The 19,304-nt window shown below is 56.0% G+C and overlaps 1 protein-coding gene across 5 annotated transcripts in view; it reads left to right on the top strand.

Moving 5' to 3' along the window:
- The window catches only part of PDE4A (phosphodiesterase 4A), a gene marked incomplete at its 5' end in the record, with an annotated part of 47,481 nt that extends 30,146 nt beyond the window's left edge, over positions 1–17,335 (top strand). For all 5 annotated transcript variants that reach the window (XM_079915537.1, XM_079915536.1, XM_079915540.1 and 2 more), the window contains 14 exons: positions 846–1,037; positions 1,973–2,009; positions 2,130–2,200; positions 3,002–3,051; positions 3,230–3,342; positions 6,813–6,906; positions 8,424–8,647; positions 9,717–9,815; positions 9,912–10,076; positions 10,625–10,724; positions 10,837–10,991; positions 11,212–11,334; positions 11,799–11,981; positions 14,006–17,335. In XM_079915537.1, coding sequence (XP_079771663.1) covers positions 846–1,037; positions 1,973–2,009; positions 2,130–2,200; positions 3,002–3,051; positions 3,230–3,342; positions 6,813–6,906; positions 8,424–8,647; positions 9,717–9,815; positions 9,912–10,076; positions 10,625–10,724; positions 10,837–10,991; positions 11,212–11,334; positions 11,799–11,981; positions 14,006–14,686 — 2,287 coding nt within the window. In that variant the 3' untranslated portion in view covers positions 14,687–17,335. The remainder of the gene's footprint in view (positions 1–845; positions 1,038–1,972; positions 2,010–2,129; positions 2,201–3,001; positions 3,052–3,229; positions 3,343–6,812; positions 6,907–8,423; positions 8,648–9,716; positions 9,816–9,911; positions 10,077–10,624; positions 10,725–10,836; positions 10,992–11,211; positions 11,335–11,798; positions 11,982–14,005) is intronic.
- Positions 17,336–19,304: the final 1,969 nt, after the last annotated feature.

The following is a 19,304-nucleotide window of genomic DNA, read 5'->3' as shown; positions in this document are numbered from 1 at the left end:
GAAGGGAAATGTGAACTATAAGGGCAGGGGTTGACATTTTAGATGGGTTGGTCAGGAGAGGCCTTCCTGAGGAGGCAACATTTGAGAAGGAGCCTGAAGGAAGTGAAGGAGGCGCCAATGGAGATCTGGGCAAAGGGATGTTCAAAGGCCCTGAGGCAGGAATGTATCTGGAATGTTAAGGAACAGTTAGGCGGCCATTATGGCTGGAGCAGAGTACGTGAGGGGTAGACTGGGAGGTCGTGGGGAGCGTCTGTGGGCACAGCAAGGACTTTGGCTTTTGCTTTGAGTGAGCTGGGAGCCGTAGAAGGTTCTGAGAAGAGGAGTGATGTGACCTGACTCAGGTGTTCACAGGCTCCCTCTGGCCGCTGTAGGAGAGCAGACTGGGGGGCAAAGACGGGAGCTGGGGACCAGGGCAGAGGCGAATGTACTGGTCCAGGCAAGTGTTAAGGTGGGGCCGGCCGAGGAAGGGGTGCAAAGTGGACAGATTCTGAACAAATTTGGTTGATTTGAGGTGCAAAGGAAAAAACAGAGCCAAGGAAGACCCCACGACTTTTGGGGTGTGCGTTGCTGCTAGGTTAACCTTTTGATAGTCTAGCCCTCCCCGTGTCATCTCTGTGAGGGCAGATCATGGTCTGTCTTGGTCCCTGCTGTGTCTCCAGCTCCTGCAACAGGACCTGGCCCACAAAGGCGCTCAGTTACTGATCTCTGTCATTTCCTGTCTCCCATCTCTTTTGGGGTACCTGTCTCTCTGCCAGGAATTTCCCTGGTCCCCGTATTCCTCTTGACCCACCCCCCCCAATGCCATCTCAGCCCCCCTGACCCCTCTTCCTGCCCGCCCCTTGCAGCTTGGAGGCGGAGAATGGGCCGACGCCATCGCCAGGCCGCAGCCCCCTGGACTCGCAGGCGAGCCCGGGACTCGTGCTACACGCTGGGGCGGCCACCAGCCAGCGCCGAGAATCCTTTCTTTACCGCTCAGACAGCGACTATGACATGTCACCCAAGACCATGTCCCGGAACTCGTCGGTCACCAGCGAGGCGTGAGCACCCCCGATCCCTACCCGCCAGCTCTTCCAGGCCTGGCCCCAGCACAAGCTGCCCTTCCCAGCAAGGAGGGGGACACTGCCCAAGTCCCCGTCCACCTGCACACCCGTCCTCCCTAGTGAAAAGTAAACAGCACCCTTATCCCCTGTCGAGGGCTCAGTCCCTCTGTAGCATGTCCACCCAGCGGCGTATGAGCGCCCACCCTATCTCTGCCCCCTGCCCAGCCACGCTGAACCCCTCCCTCAGGCCCAGCCCAGACTTAAGTCCATATAGTCCCCGCCTACCCAACCTGCCCAAGCCCACTCCTACCCCTTGGTTTTTGGGGACCTGGCCCACCTCATCCCGTCTCTCCAGCAAGAAGGGAGCCAGCCCCTCCTGGCCACCACTTGCTTCCAGTGTGTCCACCTGGGCTGACCCCCTCTTCCTCCCCCACTCTGGGCTTCCCAAAGCCAGCCCCCCCTTATCATGACCACCTGTGGAGGTGTGAGCACTCCTGATCTCTTCAGCCCCCTTCCCTCTCATCCAGTCCTCCAGCCCTGCCCCTACCCATCGAGGCATCCATCTCACCTCCCCGCGGCTCCTTCCGGCCCTCCGCCCCCTCCCCGCCACTGGTCTCCCCAAGCCCAGGCCCTATGGTGTGTTCATCGCCCTCCTTTTGTCTCTGCGCCCACCTCCCCCCCGCCCCACCCACACCCCTGAGCCCTTCTCCCTGCCCGGCCCCCCGCAGCATGGCCACCCTTGTGAGGTGTAAGTGTCCTCCCCCCACCGACCCACAGAGCCCCCTTCCTGCCCACCAGCCTCCCTGGGCCCAGCCCCCCCCCAGAGTGACCGCCCCCCCAAGAGACTTGCTTCCCTGCATCCCAGCCCCTCTCCACCCCGGGCCCTTGGGGGTCCCACTGTGAGGACCCCTGACCTGCCCCTGTCCTTGTAGGCATGCAGAGGACCTCATCGTGACACCGTTCGCCCAGGTAAGACCCCTCCCCTAAGGAGGGAGGGGCTCTAACCTTACACCACACTTGGGGACAGGGGCCCAGCCCCCGCTGCCCCTCTGGGTGGACCACTTTCCTCACTGTGGCTCCCCAACTCAGGTGCTGGCCAGTCTCCGGAGCGTTCGCAGCAACTTCTCCCTCCTGACCAATGTGCCCATTCCCAGCAACAAGTAAGTGGAGGTTGGGCCCCAATGCCCCATGAACATGAGGCTCAGCACACCTGGGTTCAACTCTCCGTGCTGCTGTGTGACCTCAGGCAGGCACTTGACCTCTCTGAGCCTCTGTTCAAGTGACAGCTCCCTCTGAGCCAGTAAATCATTGTGACTTGAATGCCTAAGACGCAGAAACTTTTATAAATAAAGACGGAGGGGTCTGGACAGAGTTCTTAGGTGGCCAGCCACCCCAGCCTCTGGGCCACTCCTAGCCCTGATGCCAACTTGCTGGGCAAATAGCATCCTCTGGTGCCTCTGTTTCCCCTCCATAATATGGGAATTTCATAGTGTCTCCATTAGAGAGCTGCTGTGAGGAGTTCAGAAGGTGATATATAGAAAGCACTTGAATATTGCTCAGCACATAGTAAGTGCTCACTAAATAGAAGTAGTTGTTATTATTTGGGGGCAGAGGTGTGGCTGAGAGCTGCTGGTCCCTCTGGGAGTGGGCGGCAGAGCCATCCTCATGTTCAAGGAGCTGGGGGGAGGGATGGTCAGGGAAGCAGGGACTTTGGAGACACAGGACCTGACCCTACCAGCCATGTAGTCTTGAGGAAGTCAGTTCACCTCCTGGAGCGTCAGTTTCCTCATCTGTAAAATGGGTTCTTGTGGGGCTCTGTGAGAGGCTGCGGGCAGAGTACATGGCAGCATGCCTGGGACACAGAGAAGGCTCAGAAAAAGGAAAATCAGCATTCTTCATGGACAAGGGGAAGCAGAGATGGGGGAGAACCAGGCTGTTGTTGGAGCCCCATTTCTTTGCAGGCGGTCCCCGCTGGGTGGCCCAACCCCCATCTGCAAGGCCACGCTATCAGGTAACTAAGCCCCGGGGGATGGGAAAGACCCCTCTTGCTGCCCCAGTGGGGGGTCCCTCACCCGGGGAGGCTGTCTCATCCCCCTCTCCCTGCAGCCTCCTCACGTGGTGGGCCCCCATCACCTCTGGGGTCTGCATGTAGACCCTCTCAGCCACTGCCCTGGCTGCTCCTTCTCCAGAAGAGACGTGTCAGCAGTTGGCCCGGGAGACGCTGGAGGAGCTCGACTGGTGTCTGGAGCAGCTGGAGACCATGCAGACCTACCGCTCTGTTAGCGAGATGGCATCCCACAAGGTGTGCAAGGCCTGTGGGGTGGGGCCGACTGCTGGGGTGGGGTTAACTGTGGGGCGTGGCTGGTGGGCGGGGTCAGCCTGTGGCTAGGGCCTATGGGGTGGGGCCAATCCCTGGGCGGACTTTGTAGCGCCTATAGATTCTGACTTCTCCCAGGGCTGGGGGGCCCTGGGGTGTATGTGTGTGCGTGTGTGTGTGTGTGTGTGTGTCCGTAGGTGACCATCTCTCCCGGGGGGTGGGTTGTATGTTTCTATGGTTTGTGAATGTGTATCTGTGGCTATGGGTCCATGTGGCTGTTGATTTGTTGGCTACATATTTGCAGCGTGGGAAGGTGTGTTCCGATAGGATCCGGCAGGACTGGCATGCACGTGTGTATCTATGGAGCGTGTATGGGTGTGCACAGCTGATTACGTGGAGCTGGAAGTGTGGGGGGCTGTGGCAGAGGGGTGTGTATGTCTAGAGGTGTGAGTCGGTCCAGATGTGAATCTGAGTGTATATCTCCATGTGTTTGTAACTGTGTGTGTGTGTGTGCGCGTGTGTGTGTGTGTGCACGCTTGCAGGGCTGTGGGAGAGGGTGCAAGGCTTCCATGCATAGCTGTGCAGACTGTGCACTGCACAACTCCAGGGGACACCATTCAGAAAGCAGGCAATGTGAATGACACTTCCTGGAGTTGTGCAGCATGGGAGCAGCCCTTGTGGGAGGATGCCTATCAGGAAATGAATGTGCAGGTAGAGGTGTCTGTGTTGGGGGGTGCCTACACCCATGGGTGGAGGTTTGTCTGGGAACATGTGAGTCTGAGGGCGCTTGTGTCCCTGAGGGTGTGTTGAGCATCCGAGAATGTGACTGTGTCTCTGAATGTAGGTCTGTGGGTGTATTTCTACGATGGGGTGTGTGCGTGTGTATCTGTGGGTGTGAGTGTGAGTATCCCCTTATGGATTTGTCAGGGCACATATGTGTCTAAGGACACATGGGTATTTGTGTTTGTTTACAAGTGTGTCTGTGGGTGTGTTGAGTGTGTCTGTGAGTGTGTCCAGTATCTGGGTGTTTATCCCTTAGTGTGTGTCTCCACATCTGAGTGTGAGTCTGCGTTCTTGGAAGGGGTGTGTCTGAAGGCATTTGTATTTCTGTGAGGTCAACTATATACCTATAAATGTGTTGAACAACAGAGTTGTGACTCTGTGTGTGTGTGTGTGTGTGTGTGTGGTCAGCAAAGGACGGAGAGCATTTGGGTGTTGGAGTGTATTCGAGTGCATGAGTGTGTCAGGTGTCTGGCTGTATTGGTGTGGAAGGTGTGTCTGAGTGTGGGTGTGTCTGTGTGTGGAGCATGTGGGTGTGTGTCTGTCTCTGGGTGTGTCCACGGAGGGGGCACGTCCTCTCCAGGGTGTGCGTGCCTCCCTGCCTCTCCCCAGCAGCCCCAGCTGGGTCCTGCCTGAGGCCCGTGGGCTCCAATGCCCCTTTAACGCCCCCCCCACCTCCAGCACCACCTGACATCGAGTGCAGCCTGCCAGTGCTGCAGTGAGCACGCACACGCACACACACAGGCGAACACACGGAGCCCAGAGCCTCCGAAGCCTCCTCCTGGGACCCTTACCCTGCCACCCCCCCATGGGCAGGGGTCCCTGGCCGCCTCCAGCCGCTGCCGCGCGAGTGCCCATCGGGGCCAGGGGCTGGCGGACCATGTAACCGGGTCTGCTGCCGGGAGCGCGGAGGGGAAGGGAGCCCCCAGCCCTGCTGGGCCGGCCCGGGCCCCTCCGCGGCTCCCCCTTCCACTGCCCACCTGCCCAGCACCCTGCCCCCCCGCCCCCCGCACAGTAGCTGCTAATCCCGGGACTCCCCAAGCCCAGCCTCTGTGTGCGGCAGCCCTGAGCAGGGCTAAGACTCCAAGATGCCCTTGGTGGATTTCTTCTGCGAGACCTGCTCCAAGCCATGGCTGGTGGGCTGGTGGGACCAGGTAGGGGAACTCGGGGTGGAGGATGGGCAGGAGCCCCGGCTCTGGTCCTCCCACCTCAGACCCTCCAGCCCCCGGTCTAGGCTTGTGTGTGCGGCTGTGCACGTGTGCGGCCTGGACGTGAAGCCTTGTGACTGGGTCTCTCTGTGTGTGACCCAGGGCTGGGCGTGGATGGCGGGTGGCTGGGGGTGTGAGTCTTTCTCTGGGTGTGACTGCCAGTGCACACACGTGTGTGTCTGCAGTGGTGGGGGGCTGCCTGACTATATGCTTGTTTGCCTGGGTCAGGGACCAGGGGGTGGCCCTGGCTGAAGTCACGTGGCTCTGATTGTGGTGTTGTGTTTGGGGCCATGTTTATGAGCCCAGAGCGGCGTGATTTTCTGGGGCATGTGACCCCGAGTGTCAGTGACTGCCTTATTGTGTATGCTCCTTGGTTTGTGTGTCTGGGGCTGTGTAGAACTGTGTAATATGGGAGTCTGTGTGCGGTTGTGTGACTTTGTGGGTCCATCGTGTGTGTATGTGTGTGTGTGTGTGTGTGTGTGTGTGTGTGTGTGTGTGTGTGACTCTATGTGTGCCCAGGCCTCTGGCAGCAGTGGGAGGAGGGAGCGCTCGTCCTGATGTGGGCCATGCGGGCTCACCCTTCCTGCTGAATGTCCCTCTTGCCTCTCTGGATAGAGTCTGCTCCTGCTTTGGGGGTGCTTTGGTGGAGCTTGGGGGCGGGGAGCCGATGCCCTTTCTCCTCACGCACAATGTCACAGCAGATGCTTGTGTGAAGTGCTATGGGGGGACCAGCCTGGTTCTGGGTATACTCCGTCCACCTGTGCATCTGTCCACCACTCTGAGGTTGGGGGAGAGGGGGCTATGATGGGAACCCCCTCCCCTGGGTGACTGAACTAGGGTTTCCTCAGCTCACTATTCTCCCTGCCCCGGTCAAACCTCTCCACCCAGAACTTCAGGACTACATTCCCTCCTCCCAAACCAGGCTGGGGGCTGGGGGCCGGGACCCTAGGGAGTGGGGTCCCTGTCTGGGAAGACCTGGGCCAGGGGTAGCTCTGGGAAGGCAGGGGTTAAAGGGCCCGCCGGCTGCCCCCCCTTCCCCCAGCTCAGCAGCTGGTTGGAGGGGGAGTTGCTAAGGAGACTCCCATCACCATGGTGACGGGATTCTCCTGACACCCCATTGGCTTCCTGTTAGGTAGGAGCCCCTCCCTTCCACAGGTGCCCCTCTGGCTCCTCCTTGGGGGGGAGAAGGAGGGAGTATGGTGAGAGGAGCACCGCCTCCTCAGACAGGGAGGGGTATGCTGAGTCCTGACTCCCCAAGCCTGGGTACCCCCATCCAGAGCTGGGAGGAGAGGAAGGACTGACCCCTCCCCTCTAGCAGCCTGCTGAGGACTCTGTTGGCTGAGCAGAGAAGTGAGAGGGACTCACGGGTTCTTCAGAAGTTTCTTGAGAGGGCCTGGCCTCACCCCCCCCACACCCACACCTGCCATGACCCCATCATTCCTTCCTTCTTGCCTCCTTCAACCTTAGTTCAAGAGGATGCTAAACCGTGAACTCACACACCTGTCAGAGATGAGCAGGTCAGGAAACCAGGTCTCTGAGTACATCTCCACCACATTCCTAGGTGAGTGAAGGGTGGCACTTGTGTGTGGGTGGGTGTGTGGGGGGAGGCATTGCATAACTGGACTGCAGGGGGCCACCGCAGACCCTGGGTCCTGTTGCCCACATTTGCCCAGGGAACCCCGACTCAACTCCCCAAAGGTCAAAGTCACCATGCTCAAGAGCTACTATATCGCGATGCCCCCAAATTTAGTGGGACCCCAACTTCTTTAGAACACCCACATTTAAAAATCTCTCCAAGCTGCAAAGCTCCTCCAAACTTAGGGGAACCCCATTGGAACTCTTAAACTCAAGACCCCGAGAAACTCCCAAACTCAAATAGAATTCCTAAACTTTAAAATGCCTCCAGGCTGAAAAGTCTCCCAAAATTCACTAGAATCTCCAAACTTGGATTTCAGCCCCCCCCAAATTCAGAAGACCCCTCAAACTCAAGAGAGGTGCCTGAACTCACTAGGGTTCTCAAACTTAAGGGAAACCCTGCCCTTAAGAGCCCGTAAAAGACCCCTAAACCTTTCCACCAAGCTGAAGAGTCTCCCAAATTCAGTAGACCCCCGCAAACTTTAGATACTCAAATTTAATAGGATTCTCCCACTGAAGAACCTGTAAGTGATTCCCCAAACTTAGGAGAATTTCCTAACTCAGTGGAACCCTGAAGACAGTAGAATACCCCAAATTCATTGGAACCCTCAAGCTCATGGGGATCTCCAACTCATCCTAATCTCATCCTGAACCCAAGAGACCTAGCTGAGGATATCCCCCCCAAACTCAGGATAATTTCACCCTCAGAATTTATTACCAAAGGTCCCCGAATTCAGGGCACCCCCCACCAAGCTGGAAAGAAGGTTTCAGAGTTTCAAACACTCCCGTCAGTGGGGGTGTGGTGTGCCTGAGATCCAGCCAATAAGAGCACGGCATGCAAATGAGCCTTCTTAGGCCCTGTCATTGACTGGCGGTCCCCAGGTCACAATGGGTGGCCCTGGCTGGGCTCTGGAAACCCTAAAGAGCTCAGGAAAGGGGCTTCTGGGGCTGGTCCCCAGAAAGCCTGGTGTCCAGGGGGTGGGGGTGGGGGTCCATGGAGCCAGAGACCACCCTTCCCTCCCGCCTCCCAGCGCTGTCCGCCTCCACCCGCCCTCTGGGTCACCATGGGGGTGTCTTCCCTGCCTGCTGGAGAAGGTTCCCTGCCTATCCCAGGCAGGCGGTGGCTCTCTCTAGCATCCCCACCCTGCTTCCTGACTTCCCACACCACCCCCATGCCAAACTTGGTGATTGGACGGGGGCTACCCCATAGCTCCAGGCTGGCCCCAGGGTCCCCACTCCAGCCCACCACCTCCCAGAAGAGTTCCTACCTCCTCTCTGGTTTCCAGTCCATAAGTAACCAACAGCATGACACCCAGAATAGGTCTGCCCTCCTGAGTGAGACTTCCCAGGGCTTGAGGGGTTGGTGGCGGGGGGGCGGTCTGAGAGCCAGATGAGGGAGCCTCTGTGAGGTTCTCATGCTGGCTTCTCCTCTATCTTCTGCAGACAAGCAGAATGAAGTGGAGATCCCATCACCCGCAATGAAGGATCGAGAAAAACAGCAAGTGCCACGGCAGAGACCTTCCCAGCAGCCTCCGCCCCCTGGGCCACAGTTCCAGCCCATGTCTCAGATCACCGGGGTGAAGAAGGCGGTGCATAGCAGCAGCCTGAACGATTCCAGCATCCCCCGCTTTGGGGTGAACACCGATCAAGAGGAACTCCTGGCCCAAGTGGGTGGGGCCTCGGTGGGGGGGGGCTGGGCTGGAGAGGGGCAGGGTTCTCCTGGGGCCCAAAGAAGGACTGGGCTTTGGATCAGCCTGAGATGAGGATTCGGGTGTACCTGCTTTGTGAGACTCTCAGGAGAGAGGGAGTGGTCTCAGCTGGTGTCCACAGGGGGCTCTGGAATATGAACAACAGCACTGAGTGGAGCCCACCTTGAGGCAAGCGTGCTGACATTTTATACCCTTGTGTCAGTCATTGGCTGGGGGCTGTCCCCAGGGTGGATGGCATCACCCCCTCCACATAGCTCCTGTGAGGGAAGAGCCGATTTTTGACAAGGGGCAGCTGTGAGTCTTTGTAAGCAACAGCCCCAGCAGCTGGGTGATGGGTGCATTGAGACCAGTGAAGGGAATCTGGGCGGAACCCAAACAGCATCCACTACAGACCAGACCTGGATTCGCCTCCTGGCTTTTCCATGAAATCTTAAGCCAAGGGGCTCCCACAATGATTTGCACAGTGGACTTGATGCAAGCTCAGTGGCTCCCTCAGCTGACATTTATTGTAACCCTCTGCGTGCCAGTACTGGCCAGGGCTCTATTCAGTCATTCAGTGTTTATTGAGCACCTACTATGTGCTGGTGCTGTTCTGAATTCTGGGGAGACATGGAACATTAGCCCATGTTCCTTTCCTCTCAGCGCTCAAGAGCAGTTTAACTGAGGCTGAGCTGTGCTTTGGGGTCAGCCACGCTGGGTTCACATCCTAGCTTTGCCACTTGTGAGATGCAAGGTCTCGGGTAAGTCACGTCGCTGCTCTGAGTTTTGGTTCCGTCACCTGCCATGTGAAATCAAGCGCTTAGTGCAGTGCTTGGTGGATAATACACACTCAGTAGACTCTGGGGTTGCTTTGTTATTTTCTGGCCCAGTAGGACCTGGGCAGTAAATTCTATACTGCTGAGCATGCCACCTACTGGGTGAGCGATAATGGTGCCACTATTCAGACCAGGGTTCTGAACTCCTAGAAAAGAGTCTAGAGGGCCCTGGGCCTTGGGGGCTCCTGACCTCTGGCCTCCATCTCCACCAGGAATTGGAAAATCTGAACAAGTGGGGCCTGAACATCTTTTGCGTGTCGGATTATGCGGGGGGCCGTTCCCTCAGCTGCATCATGTACACGATATTCCAGGTAGGGCGGGCTGAGTGGGGCTGGATGCAAGGGAGGGGGCGGGGCGGGGAGCAGAGGGCCGGTGTGGGGGTCACCGCCCCCTACTCTTGCCCTCAGGAGCGGGACCTGCTGAAGAAGTTCCGCATCCCGGTGGACACGATGGTTACATACATGCTGACCCTGGAGGACCACTACCACCCCGATGTGGCCTACCACAACAGCCTGCACGCGGCTGACGTGCTGCAGTCCACCCACGTGCTGCTGGCCACACCTGCACTGGATGTGAGCATCGCCTGGCCCCCATGTCTCCCCAGCTGCCCCTCACACTATCCATCTCCAATCTTCTGTTTATCTCTCTGACCCTGAGTCTCTGATGTCCATCTCTCTCTGACCCCGTTCCTCTCTCTCCTGACTCCCCATCTTTTTTTTTTTATAAATTTATATATTTATATTTGGCTGCGTTGGGTCTTCGTTGCTGCGTGCGGGCTTTCTCTAGTTGCAGCGAGCGGGGGCTACCCTTCGTTGCGGTGCGCAGGCTTCTCATTGCGGTGGCTTCTCTTGTTGTGGAGCACGAGCTCTAGGCGTGCGGGCTTCAGTAGTTGTGGCTTGCGGGCTCTAGAGAGCAGGCTCAGTAGTTGTGGCGCAAGGGCTTAGTGGCATGTGGGATCTTCCCGGACCAGGGATCAAACCCGTGTCCCCTGCATTGGCAGGCGGATTCTTAACCACTGTGCCACCAGGGAAGCCCTCCCCATCTTTTTTGACTCCCCATCTCTCTCTTACCCTGTCTCTCTGACTCCCCATCTTTCAAACCCATCTCCCTCTGCCCCCAGGCCGTATTCACGGACCTGGAGATTCTCGCCGCCCTCTTCGCAGCTTCCATCCATGATGTGGACCACCCTGGGGTCTCCAACCAGTTCCTCATCAACACCAGTAAGTGGCCCGCCACGGGGGCGGGGCCTGCTGGGCTGGAGGCGGGGCCTGCGGGGGGCGCCCTGGGTGGGTCCTCCCCTCTCCTGACTGCCCGACCCTGCCTGGGCTACAGATTCTGAACTGGCGCTCATGTACAATGACGAGTCGGTGCTGGAGAATCACCACCTGGCCGTGGGCTTCAAGCTGCTGCAGGAAGACAACTGCGACATTTTCCAGAACCTCAGCAAGCGCCAGCGGCAAAGCCTGCGCAAGATGGTCATCGACATGGTGGGCGGGGCGAGGGGCGGGGACAGAGCGGGAAAGGTCACCTTTGGAGCAAGGGGGCATTGGGGAGGGCCAGGTCTGAGTCTGGGACAGAAAGGCCCCTAGTGGGGGAGGCGTCCTTTGGGAGTGGGTCGTGGCGGCTGATGGTGCGGAGTGAAAACTTCAGAGGCCCTGCCCGGGCAGCCAGGCTTCGACGGCCCCTGTGACAACTTCTTGCCCACAGGTGCTGGCCACGGACATGTCCAAGCACATGACCCTCCTGGCTGACCTGAAGACCATGGTGGAGACCAAGAAAGTGACCAGCTCGGGGGTCCTCTTGCTGGATAACTATGCCGACCGCATCCAGGTGCCCCCCTCCCCACACCGTATAGGGAGATTGGACCCTCCCCTCCCCCGTTAGGTCTGGGTTGCTGCCCCTCCCTCTGCTCCAGCTCCCAGGTTGCCCATCTTCCTGTCTCTTTTTCTCTATTCCATCTAACCCTTTCCAACTCCCACCTCTCCATCCCATCTCCCCCCATCTCCTCCAGTTCGCTCTTCCCTTTCCTCATCAACCCGTTTCCATGTCCCCCACACCCCTGTCTCCCCACCGCCTCTTTTCCCTTCCCTCCCTCTGCCCTTTGCTCATCAACCTCGTCTCATCTCTCCCCTTCTCTTCCCCACTCATCGACCCTCTTCCCTCACCTCTTCTACCTTTCTCCATCTCCCCGCTACCCATTCTCCCCTACTGTCCTTCCAAAGGGGAAGTAAGGAAGCCTGAGGCCTCAGACTAGGACGGGGACACGGTCTCTGAAGGTCCCCCACCCCATGCAGGTCCTACGGAACATGGTGCACTGTGCAGATCTCAGCAACCCCACCAAGCCGCTGGAGCTGTACCGCCAGTGGACCGACCGCATCATGGCCGAGTTCTTCCAGCAGGGTGACCGTGAACGCGAGCGTGGCATGGAGATCAGCCCCATGTGCGACAAGCACACGGCCTCGGTGGAGAAGTCTCAGGTACAGTCTCGGCACCACTGGAAGAGAGCAGGGCGGGCCGAGCTCCAAAGGCCCAAGAGGTCCTAACCTGCCCGTACACAGTGTCAAGTTTGTCTTTGTCTGTTTTTTCCTTCTCTATCCTGATGGGAAATAGGCAACACTTTCTCCTCCACAAAACAATTGAACTGAGCCTCTGGACTCATAAGTTGTAGTTTTGCACCCAGACAGTTGTAACTCATTTGTAGCAACTGCTGTAACATCAGTAATAACACTTATCCGGCCCTTAATTACAGACTTCATGTCCTTTCAGCCTCTCGGTTTCCCTATAACCTGGCCACTCATTTTGTGCCTGAGTTTTGGTGGAGTTTGTTGTTGCTGTGTGGCCACGCCACATGGCATGCGGGATCTTAGTTCCCTGACCAGGGATTGAACCCGTGCCCCACTGCAGTGGAAGTGTGGAGTCTTAACCACTGGACCACCAGGGAAGTCCCTTGGTGGATTTTGAAGTGAAGTTAAATGACTCGTCTCCATCACGTGCCTTTTTAATTTAACGAGAGGGACAGAAACACAGTCTCGTAAAAGACAACACTGAAGTGTGAATATGAGACTTTCTCACTCTCCCTGCTTCCAGCCTCCTCCCTGGTGAGGCCTCTTCCCGGATCGGTGTGTATGCCCTTCCCATCCAGGGTTATGCAGCCTCAACACTGTTGGCATTTGGCGCTGGATCATTCTTTGTGGTGGGACCGTCCTGTGCACTGTAGGGTGTTGAGCAGCGTCCCTGGCCTCCACCCACTAGATGCCGGGAACGCCCTCCCTTTCCTGCGGTAACAACCAAAAATGTCTCCAAACACTTCCAAATGTTCCCAGGGCATGCACACAGCCCCAAACCCCTGATGAAACCCAGTTTTGCTTGTTTTATTATGTATTTATGTTCACAAGCAACTTAATAGCAATAGTTTGTGGGTTTAGCTCTTTTAAAAAATATAAACTGTATCAATATATACCTTTTTGCGGGGGGGGGGGGGGAGGCACTGCATGGCTTGCAGGATCTTAGTTCCCCGACCAGGGATTGAACCTGCGCCCTTGGCAGTGAAAGTGCAGAGTCCTAACCACTGGACCGCCAGGGAATCTCAATGTATACCTATTTTTATACAGCTTGCCTTTTCTTTCCAAAAATGACTTGGAGATCTGTGCACATTATTACACATAGATTAAGCTTATCCTTTTTCACTACTGTATAGTATTCCCACAGAGACAGATGAATAATGGTTTGTGTAGTGAGTGCTCTGTGGGTGGACATACAAGTGTTTAGTAGTTAGGGATTCACAGTGACTCAAACAGGATAAAGCTGTATTGGTTTGTTTTTCTCTTATGTAAGGAAAGTCTGGAGAAAGGGAATTTGGCTCTCTCTGGCTCCACATAGTTGGCAGGCACCCCAGAGCTTTCAGTGTTTCTCTTCTGTCATGCGAAGCTTGGGGCTTCTCTCCTCAGAGATGTCTCTTGTGGTCACAGATGCTCTTGAAGCTCCAACCATTCCTCCCTGGAATGTCGGGGAACTAAGATCCCACATGCAGCATGGTGTGGCCAAAAAAAATAATAATAACTTAAAACAGATAAACTAATGCCCAACCGATGTATATATGGAGATGTTTCCAGTTTTTGTTTGCATCTCATACGTGGTTTTTTTCTTTTTTTCTTACTTGTGCAAGAGTTTTTCCAGGGTGGCTCTGGAGAAGCAAGATTGCTGGGTCCAAGGGTATCAACATCTTTTATTTTTTGCCACGCCACGCAGCATGCGGGATCTTTGGGACTTCCCTGGCGGCCCAGTGGTTGGGGCTTCACCTTCCAATGCGGGGGTTGGTGTGGGTTCGATCCCTCGTCGGGGAGCTAGGATCCCACATGCCTCGTGGCAGGACATAGAACAGAGGCAACATTGTAACAAATTCAACAAAGACGTAAAAAAAATTTTGTATTAGATCCCGCAGCATGGCGGTGCAATCTGTACCAGCAGATCCCTGGTTTATTCGTCCTTCTCCCTCCCTCAGGTGGGTTTCATCGACTACATTGTGCACCCGCTGTGGGAGACGTGGGCCGACTTGGTTCACCCAGATGCCCAAGAGATCCTGGACACTTTGGAGGACAACCGGGACTGGTACTACAGCGCCATTCGGCAGAGCCCATCGCCACCACCCGAGGAGGAGCCCGGGGGACCAGGCCACCCCCCTCCACCGGATAAGTTCCAGTTTGAGCTGACGCTGGAGGAGGAAGAAGAGGAGGAGGTGTCCACTGCCCCAGGTGCAACTGAAGTGCAGGAATTGTCCACCGCCCAGGACGTGTTCCCAGCTGAGGAACCGTTGGAGGTCGATGGCCAGGACCAGTCTACGGAGGTGGAGGTAGAGGAAATGTACTTGACACAGCAAGCAGACTCAGCAGATAGTGTGGCTGAGGGTCAGGACGCGTCCACGCCCCCAGGTGCATCTGTAGGCTGCAGCAGCCCCCCTGCCCTGTCTCCCGAGAGCCTCCCTCTGCCTGTCTTGAGGACCCCGCCCCCTCCAGAGGAGGACCCGGGCCTTCTGGGCCTCCCCTCCACGGCGGCCGAGGTGGGGGCCCAAAAAGAGGATCAGGCTGCCAAAAGGGCGTGCTGCGCCTGCACAGGAACATCGGGCGAGGATCCATCCACACTCCCAGCTCCTGGAGGGTGGGGGGCAGCTGGAGGCCCTACCTGAGCCTCAGCCTCTACACCCCGTCGGCCTCCCTGCCTCCCGCCACCACCATCACCCCCCCACCTCCTCCACTGCCTCAAAGACTCTTGGGCCTCCTGAGAAAAAAGAAAACAGAAAAGTGGGGTTTTTTCTCTTTTCTTTTTTTCCCCTTTCCCCCCACCCCCTCCCATTGGGCCTCTTTTTGGAGGTGGGGGCTGGGGAACAAGGGGCTGAGGTCCCCGAAGGGATTTTATTTTTGGAATTTTAATTGTTACATTTTTAGAAAAAAAAAACAAAAAAAAACACAAAAAAGCCCAGGATGAAACACAGCAACTGTAGACGCTCCTGTACCCAGCTCCCCTCGGCCAGCTCCACCCCCCTCCTCTGACCCACCCCCGCTTCCCCCTCCCACCCCCCCCACCCCCCGCCCCAGGTTCCAGGCTCAGTCTTCCGGCCTCTTCGGGCTCTTCACCTGGTGTGGGGTCTCCCCCCAGACTTTTCTTCTGAATTGGGGAGGGTCTCTAGAACCCAGCCAGGAATAGCCATTCTGGGTGGGGCCTCTGGGGGCGGGGAGGGGGCGCCCCATGAGCTCTCTGCCCTCCCCCCAAGAAGTCTTCAGCCTCATTTTGCACAAACCTGGCAATACTGACTTGGGGGACGGGCAGGGGGGAGATGGGTGGATCTTAGGAGGCAGGGGTAGGATGTTGGAGGGACATTCACACCACCCACCTGGGGTCTGAGGTTTGAGGAGGGTGTGATCCACCTCCCCCCTCCACCGGCCACCCCTTTCCCCTTCCAGTCTGGTTTCCGTTTGAATTTTCTCCGTTTGCGGGGGCGGGGGATGGCTTGGAGCCGCACCCCTCCTTCCAGCTGCTTCTCCTCTTGTTTCTGCCTTAATGATTCCCACGGCCATAGGAGGGGGGGTTGCAGTGGCTCCCACCTGCACCTTGGGTGGAGTAGGGCCAGGCCTGGAGCCCCCCTCGTGGGCACAGCCCCCTCCCCAGCATCCTCCTGCCCCCCCTCCCCGACTCTTTGCCCTAGGAGGAAGCAATAACGGTGTACACCCACGTCCCCTTTCTGGGCAGCCCTTCCCACCCTGGCAACCAAGGTCGTCTCTCCTTTGCCCGCACCTTGCCAAGCCTACCCCTAGCTCTTCCCCCAAGCAATACGACAGACAGATGCAAGGCCATTTTTCTCCAAGCCATGAGGGACTGTTTGGAAAGAAAGACCCCCTCTTCCCCTTCCGCTCTGCCCCTCAGCCTGGCTCTGCAGCTGGGCAGGACCGTCCTCTCTCTCTCATCTCTCTCCCCTCCAGTTCGGAGCACACGGTACTGTAGCCCCCAGCTCCCCCCAGCCTTCCATCTGTCTGTCCTTCCCTGTGGGGAGTACCACCCGCTCCCACCCCCATGATGCTGTACAGGGTTCATTTTTGTAGCGAAAGTAGTTTCAGTCCCAGCCGGCCACCGGAGTGGGCCTTTTTTTTTTTTTTTTTTTGGTTTTCTTTCTTTGTTTCCTTTCTTTTCTTTCTTTCTTTCTTTCTTTTTTTTGTACATACTGTAAGGTTGGTTTGTAAATTATTCTACAGAGGCAAAAAGGGAAAATAAACTTGCCCTTCCCCCGCTGACTCAGGGGAAGGAGGGTTTGGGGGTCTCCCGATGGGAGTCTCCATTCCTGCTGTATTATACAAACTGTACCATAGACCCCGGAAGTGTGGACTCAGCGCTGTTGTTGAACGGCGAGTCATGTCATCAGAGCGGGTGAGGGAGGACTTCGCAGACCCTGCCCCTCCCCCGGCCCCAGGGCCAGGAGTGATTGGCAACTGGGGACAGGGACCCCGGGGGGCGGGGGAGGGGAGTCAGTACCCCCTTGAGCTGCTCGAGTGTTGTCCACTTTGATGATCAGTCAGTCGGTCTGCTGATCGATACTCAATCCTTCGATCTTGTCTCCAATTAAACCGAGGCTTTCACCGATCTTCCTGGCTGATGTGGCTTCCTTTCCCATCCTGTTTCTCAAGGTGTGTGTCTCTCTGGCTATCTGTCTGGGGAGGGGTGGGGAAAGTGAGCGGGCTCTGTCCCTGCCCCTTCCCAAGCAGACAGAACTTGAAGGGGGTGCAGATAGTTTGGTGGGAGGCAGCCCCCTGGCCTGGGCCAGGTCCAGGCACAGGGGCTGCAGGTTGTAAAGTGGAGGTTCAGACCACGCAGTTTTTGGAGGCCAGCAGACGCAGGTAAGCCTTGTTTCTCTCACGTGGAGCATATCTGACGCAACTCGGGTTCTCCTGGTACCACGAAGTCATTCCTGGAAACCTGACTGACCCCTGCCTCCAACATCTGGTTGCCAGGTCGCGATAAAAGCACTTGGATCAAATTCTGCCCTGCAGACATTAAACTTGATTTATTAGCACAAGAGAATTTACATCTGTAAGTTCCATGAATTCTGGCCATGATAGTGTTGCAGCCCTCACGCTGCATTAAAACAAAACCAAAACAAACAAACAAACTTGACTATCCTAAAGCCCATGAACCTTAGGATGTATCTCAGGCAAGATGAATCCTCCAAGTTCACACAGGACCAGCTTCGGATTTTAGCTCTGTTTTTCCGACGAGTTCATACAGGATCGGGGAGCTAGGGAGTCTCAGGTATTTTAACCAATCCACATATTTGAATACTGTTAACTCCACCCCTGGGAGCCCATTTTTCCAACCTTTATCAGCCTAATTAAATTTTTTTTTTTAAAGCCTCTGATTATCTTTATTTTATTTTATTTTATTGTGGTATGCGGGCCTCTCACTGTTGTGGCCTCTCCCGTTGCGGAGCACAGGCTCCGGACGCGCAGGCTCAGCGACCATGGCTCACGGGCCCAGCCGCTCCGCGGCATGTGGGATCCTCCCGGACCGGGGCACGAACCCGTGTTCCCTGCGTCCTCAGGCGGACTCTCAACCACTGCGCCACCAGGGAAGCCCTATCAGCCTAATTAACAAGCCCCGATTTCACCAATAAAACGTTTCTGCCATTCATTATGCTAATGAGCAAAACTTCCCTTGTGAATAAAGATAAAGATGGAGGAAGTGTTTGTGATGCAGGTTTTCAGACTAGAATACGGGCTGCCTCTGGTGTGTAATAAACAGAGATACACACGTACACACACAGTCCTTAAGTGGTTAAGCACAGTGGGACCAGTATATATTCACAGCATGTGTCTTCTGAAACAAAATGATGGCAGCTTGGGACTTCCCTGGTGGTCCAGTGGTGAAGAATCTGCCTTCCAATGCAGGGGATGCGGGTTCGAAACCTGGTCAGGGAATTAAGATCCCACATGCCGCGAGGCAACTAAGCCCACGTGCTTTAGGGCCCGAGAGCCACAACTAGAGAGCCCGCGTGCCGCAACAAAGAACCTGCACACCACAACTAAGACCCGACGGAGCCAAATAAAAAATACTGAAAAAAAAAAAAAAAGGATGGCAGCTTCCCTGGATCTGAGGATAGGCCGACCCACCTACTCTGCTGTTTGTCTCTAGTGGCCAAGGACTGGTTTGGATCCCAGTTCTAGCTGTGTGACCTTGGCCGTGAGCTCTCTGACCTGCAATTGTTTCATTTATAAAATGGGGTTAACAAAAGTTCCAGACTAGAGAGGGGTGTCCAGTGAAACTTTCTATGATGCTGAGAATGTTCTATGTCTGCACTATCCAATAAGGTAGCCACTAGCCATACGTGGCTATCAAGCACCTGAAATGTGGCTAGTGCAACTGAACTAGAGTTTTAATTTTCCTTTACATTAAGTAGCCACATTTAGCCAATGGCTGCTCTATCTGACCGCGCAGTACTGGCACTTAAGCGAGAGAGTTAATGTAGAGGGTTTAATATATACAAAGGTTCTCCTGCTTGACTTTGGCTTAAAGATTCATAGTAGATATCCTGGGCCAGAGGAGCAGGGGCCAGCCTGGACCCAGGGGGCGGAGCAAAGCTGAAAAACTAGGTAGAAGTTTCCAGGGAATCTGAATTTTGCGCAAGAAGCAACGAGGAGACACAGTTGTTTTCCCGAGGGTGTTTCAAAGGGAAGCAGAGTCGGGGAAAGGGTGTTGGGCTGGGGGTCAGGAGGCGACAGTATCAATCCCAGCCTGCAGGGGGTTAGGTGGGCGGCTCTGGGTGAGCCTTCTCGCTCTGGGCCTCATTTTTCCCAAGTGTAAAAGGGTAGGAGTGATGTCCCACATGCCTCCTGAGTTGGGACTTGGTGACAGTCTGAGAATGTGGGTCAAAGGATAGAGGTGGCATGTGACCGTCAGCTGGCTCTTTAAAATTCTCCTGTTGGGGAGTTCATCTTTCCTCGGGGAAAGGTGGCCAAGGGCAGAGAAGCCCTGTAATCTGAACAGGACAGGGGGCCCTGGGAAGGGGTGGAGTCAGTTCATTCTTTGAAGTTGACGTCAGCCACTTGCAAGCTACAGGGGTCTGGGGCAAACGGTTCCACCTCGCCCAGGCTTCAGAGGGCTCTGCCGTATGCTAAACTCATTACTCAGATTATTTTATCAACTTTCCAGCTGTTCTTGAGATAGGTACTATCATTTTGCAGATGAGGAAACTGAGGCTGAGAAGTGATCTCACAGTGTTGAGAAAATTCAGGGAAATAAGGCAGGGATCTCACTTCACC

This window comes from Stenella coeruleoalba (assembly GCF_951394435.1).
Source record: "Stenella coeruleoalba genome assembly, chromosome: 3".
NCBI lineage: Eukaryota > Metazoa > Chordata > Mammalia > Artiodactyla > Delphinidae > Stenella > Stenella coeruleoalba.
The sequence above is the reverse complement of the archived record's forward strand: the minus strand, read 5'-3'. Positions and strand labels throughout refer to the sequence as shown.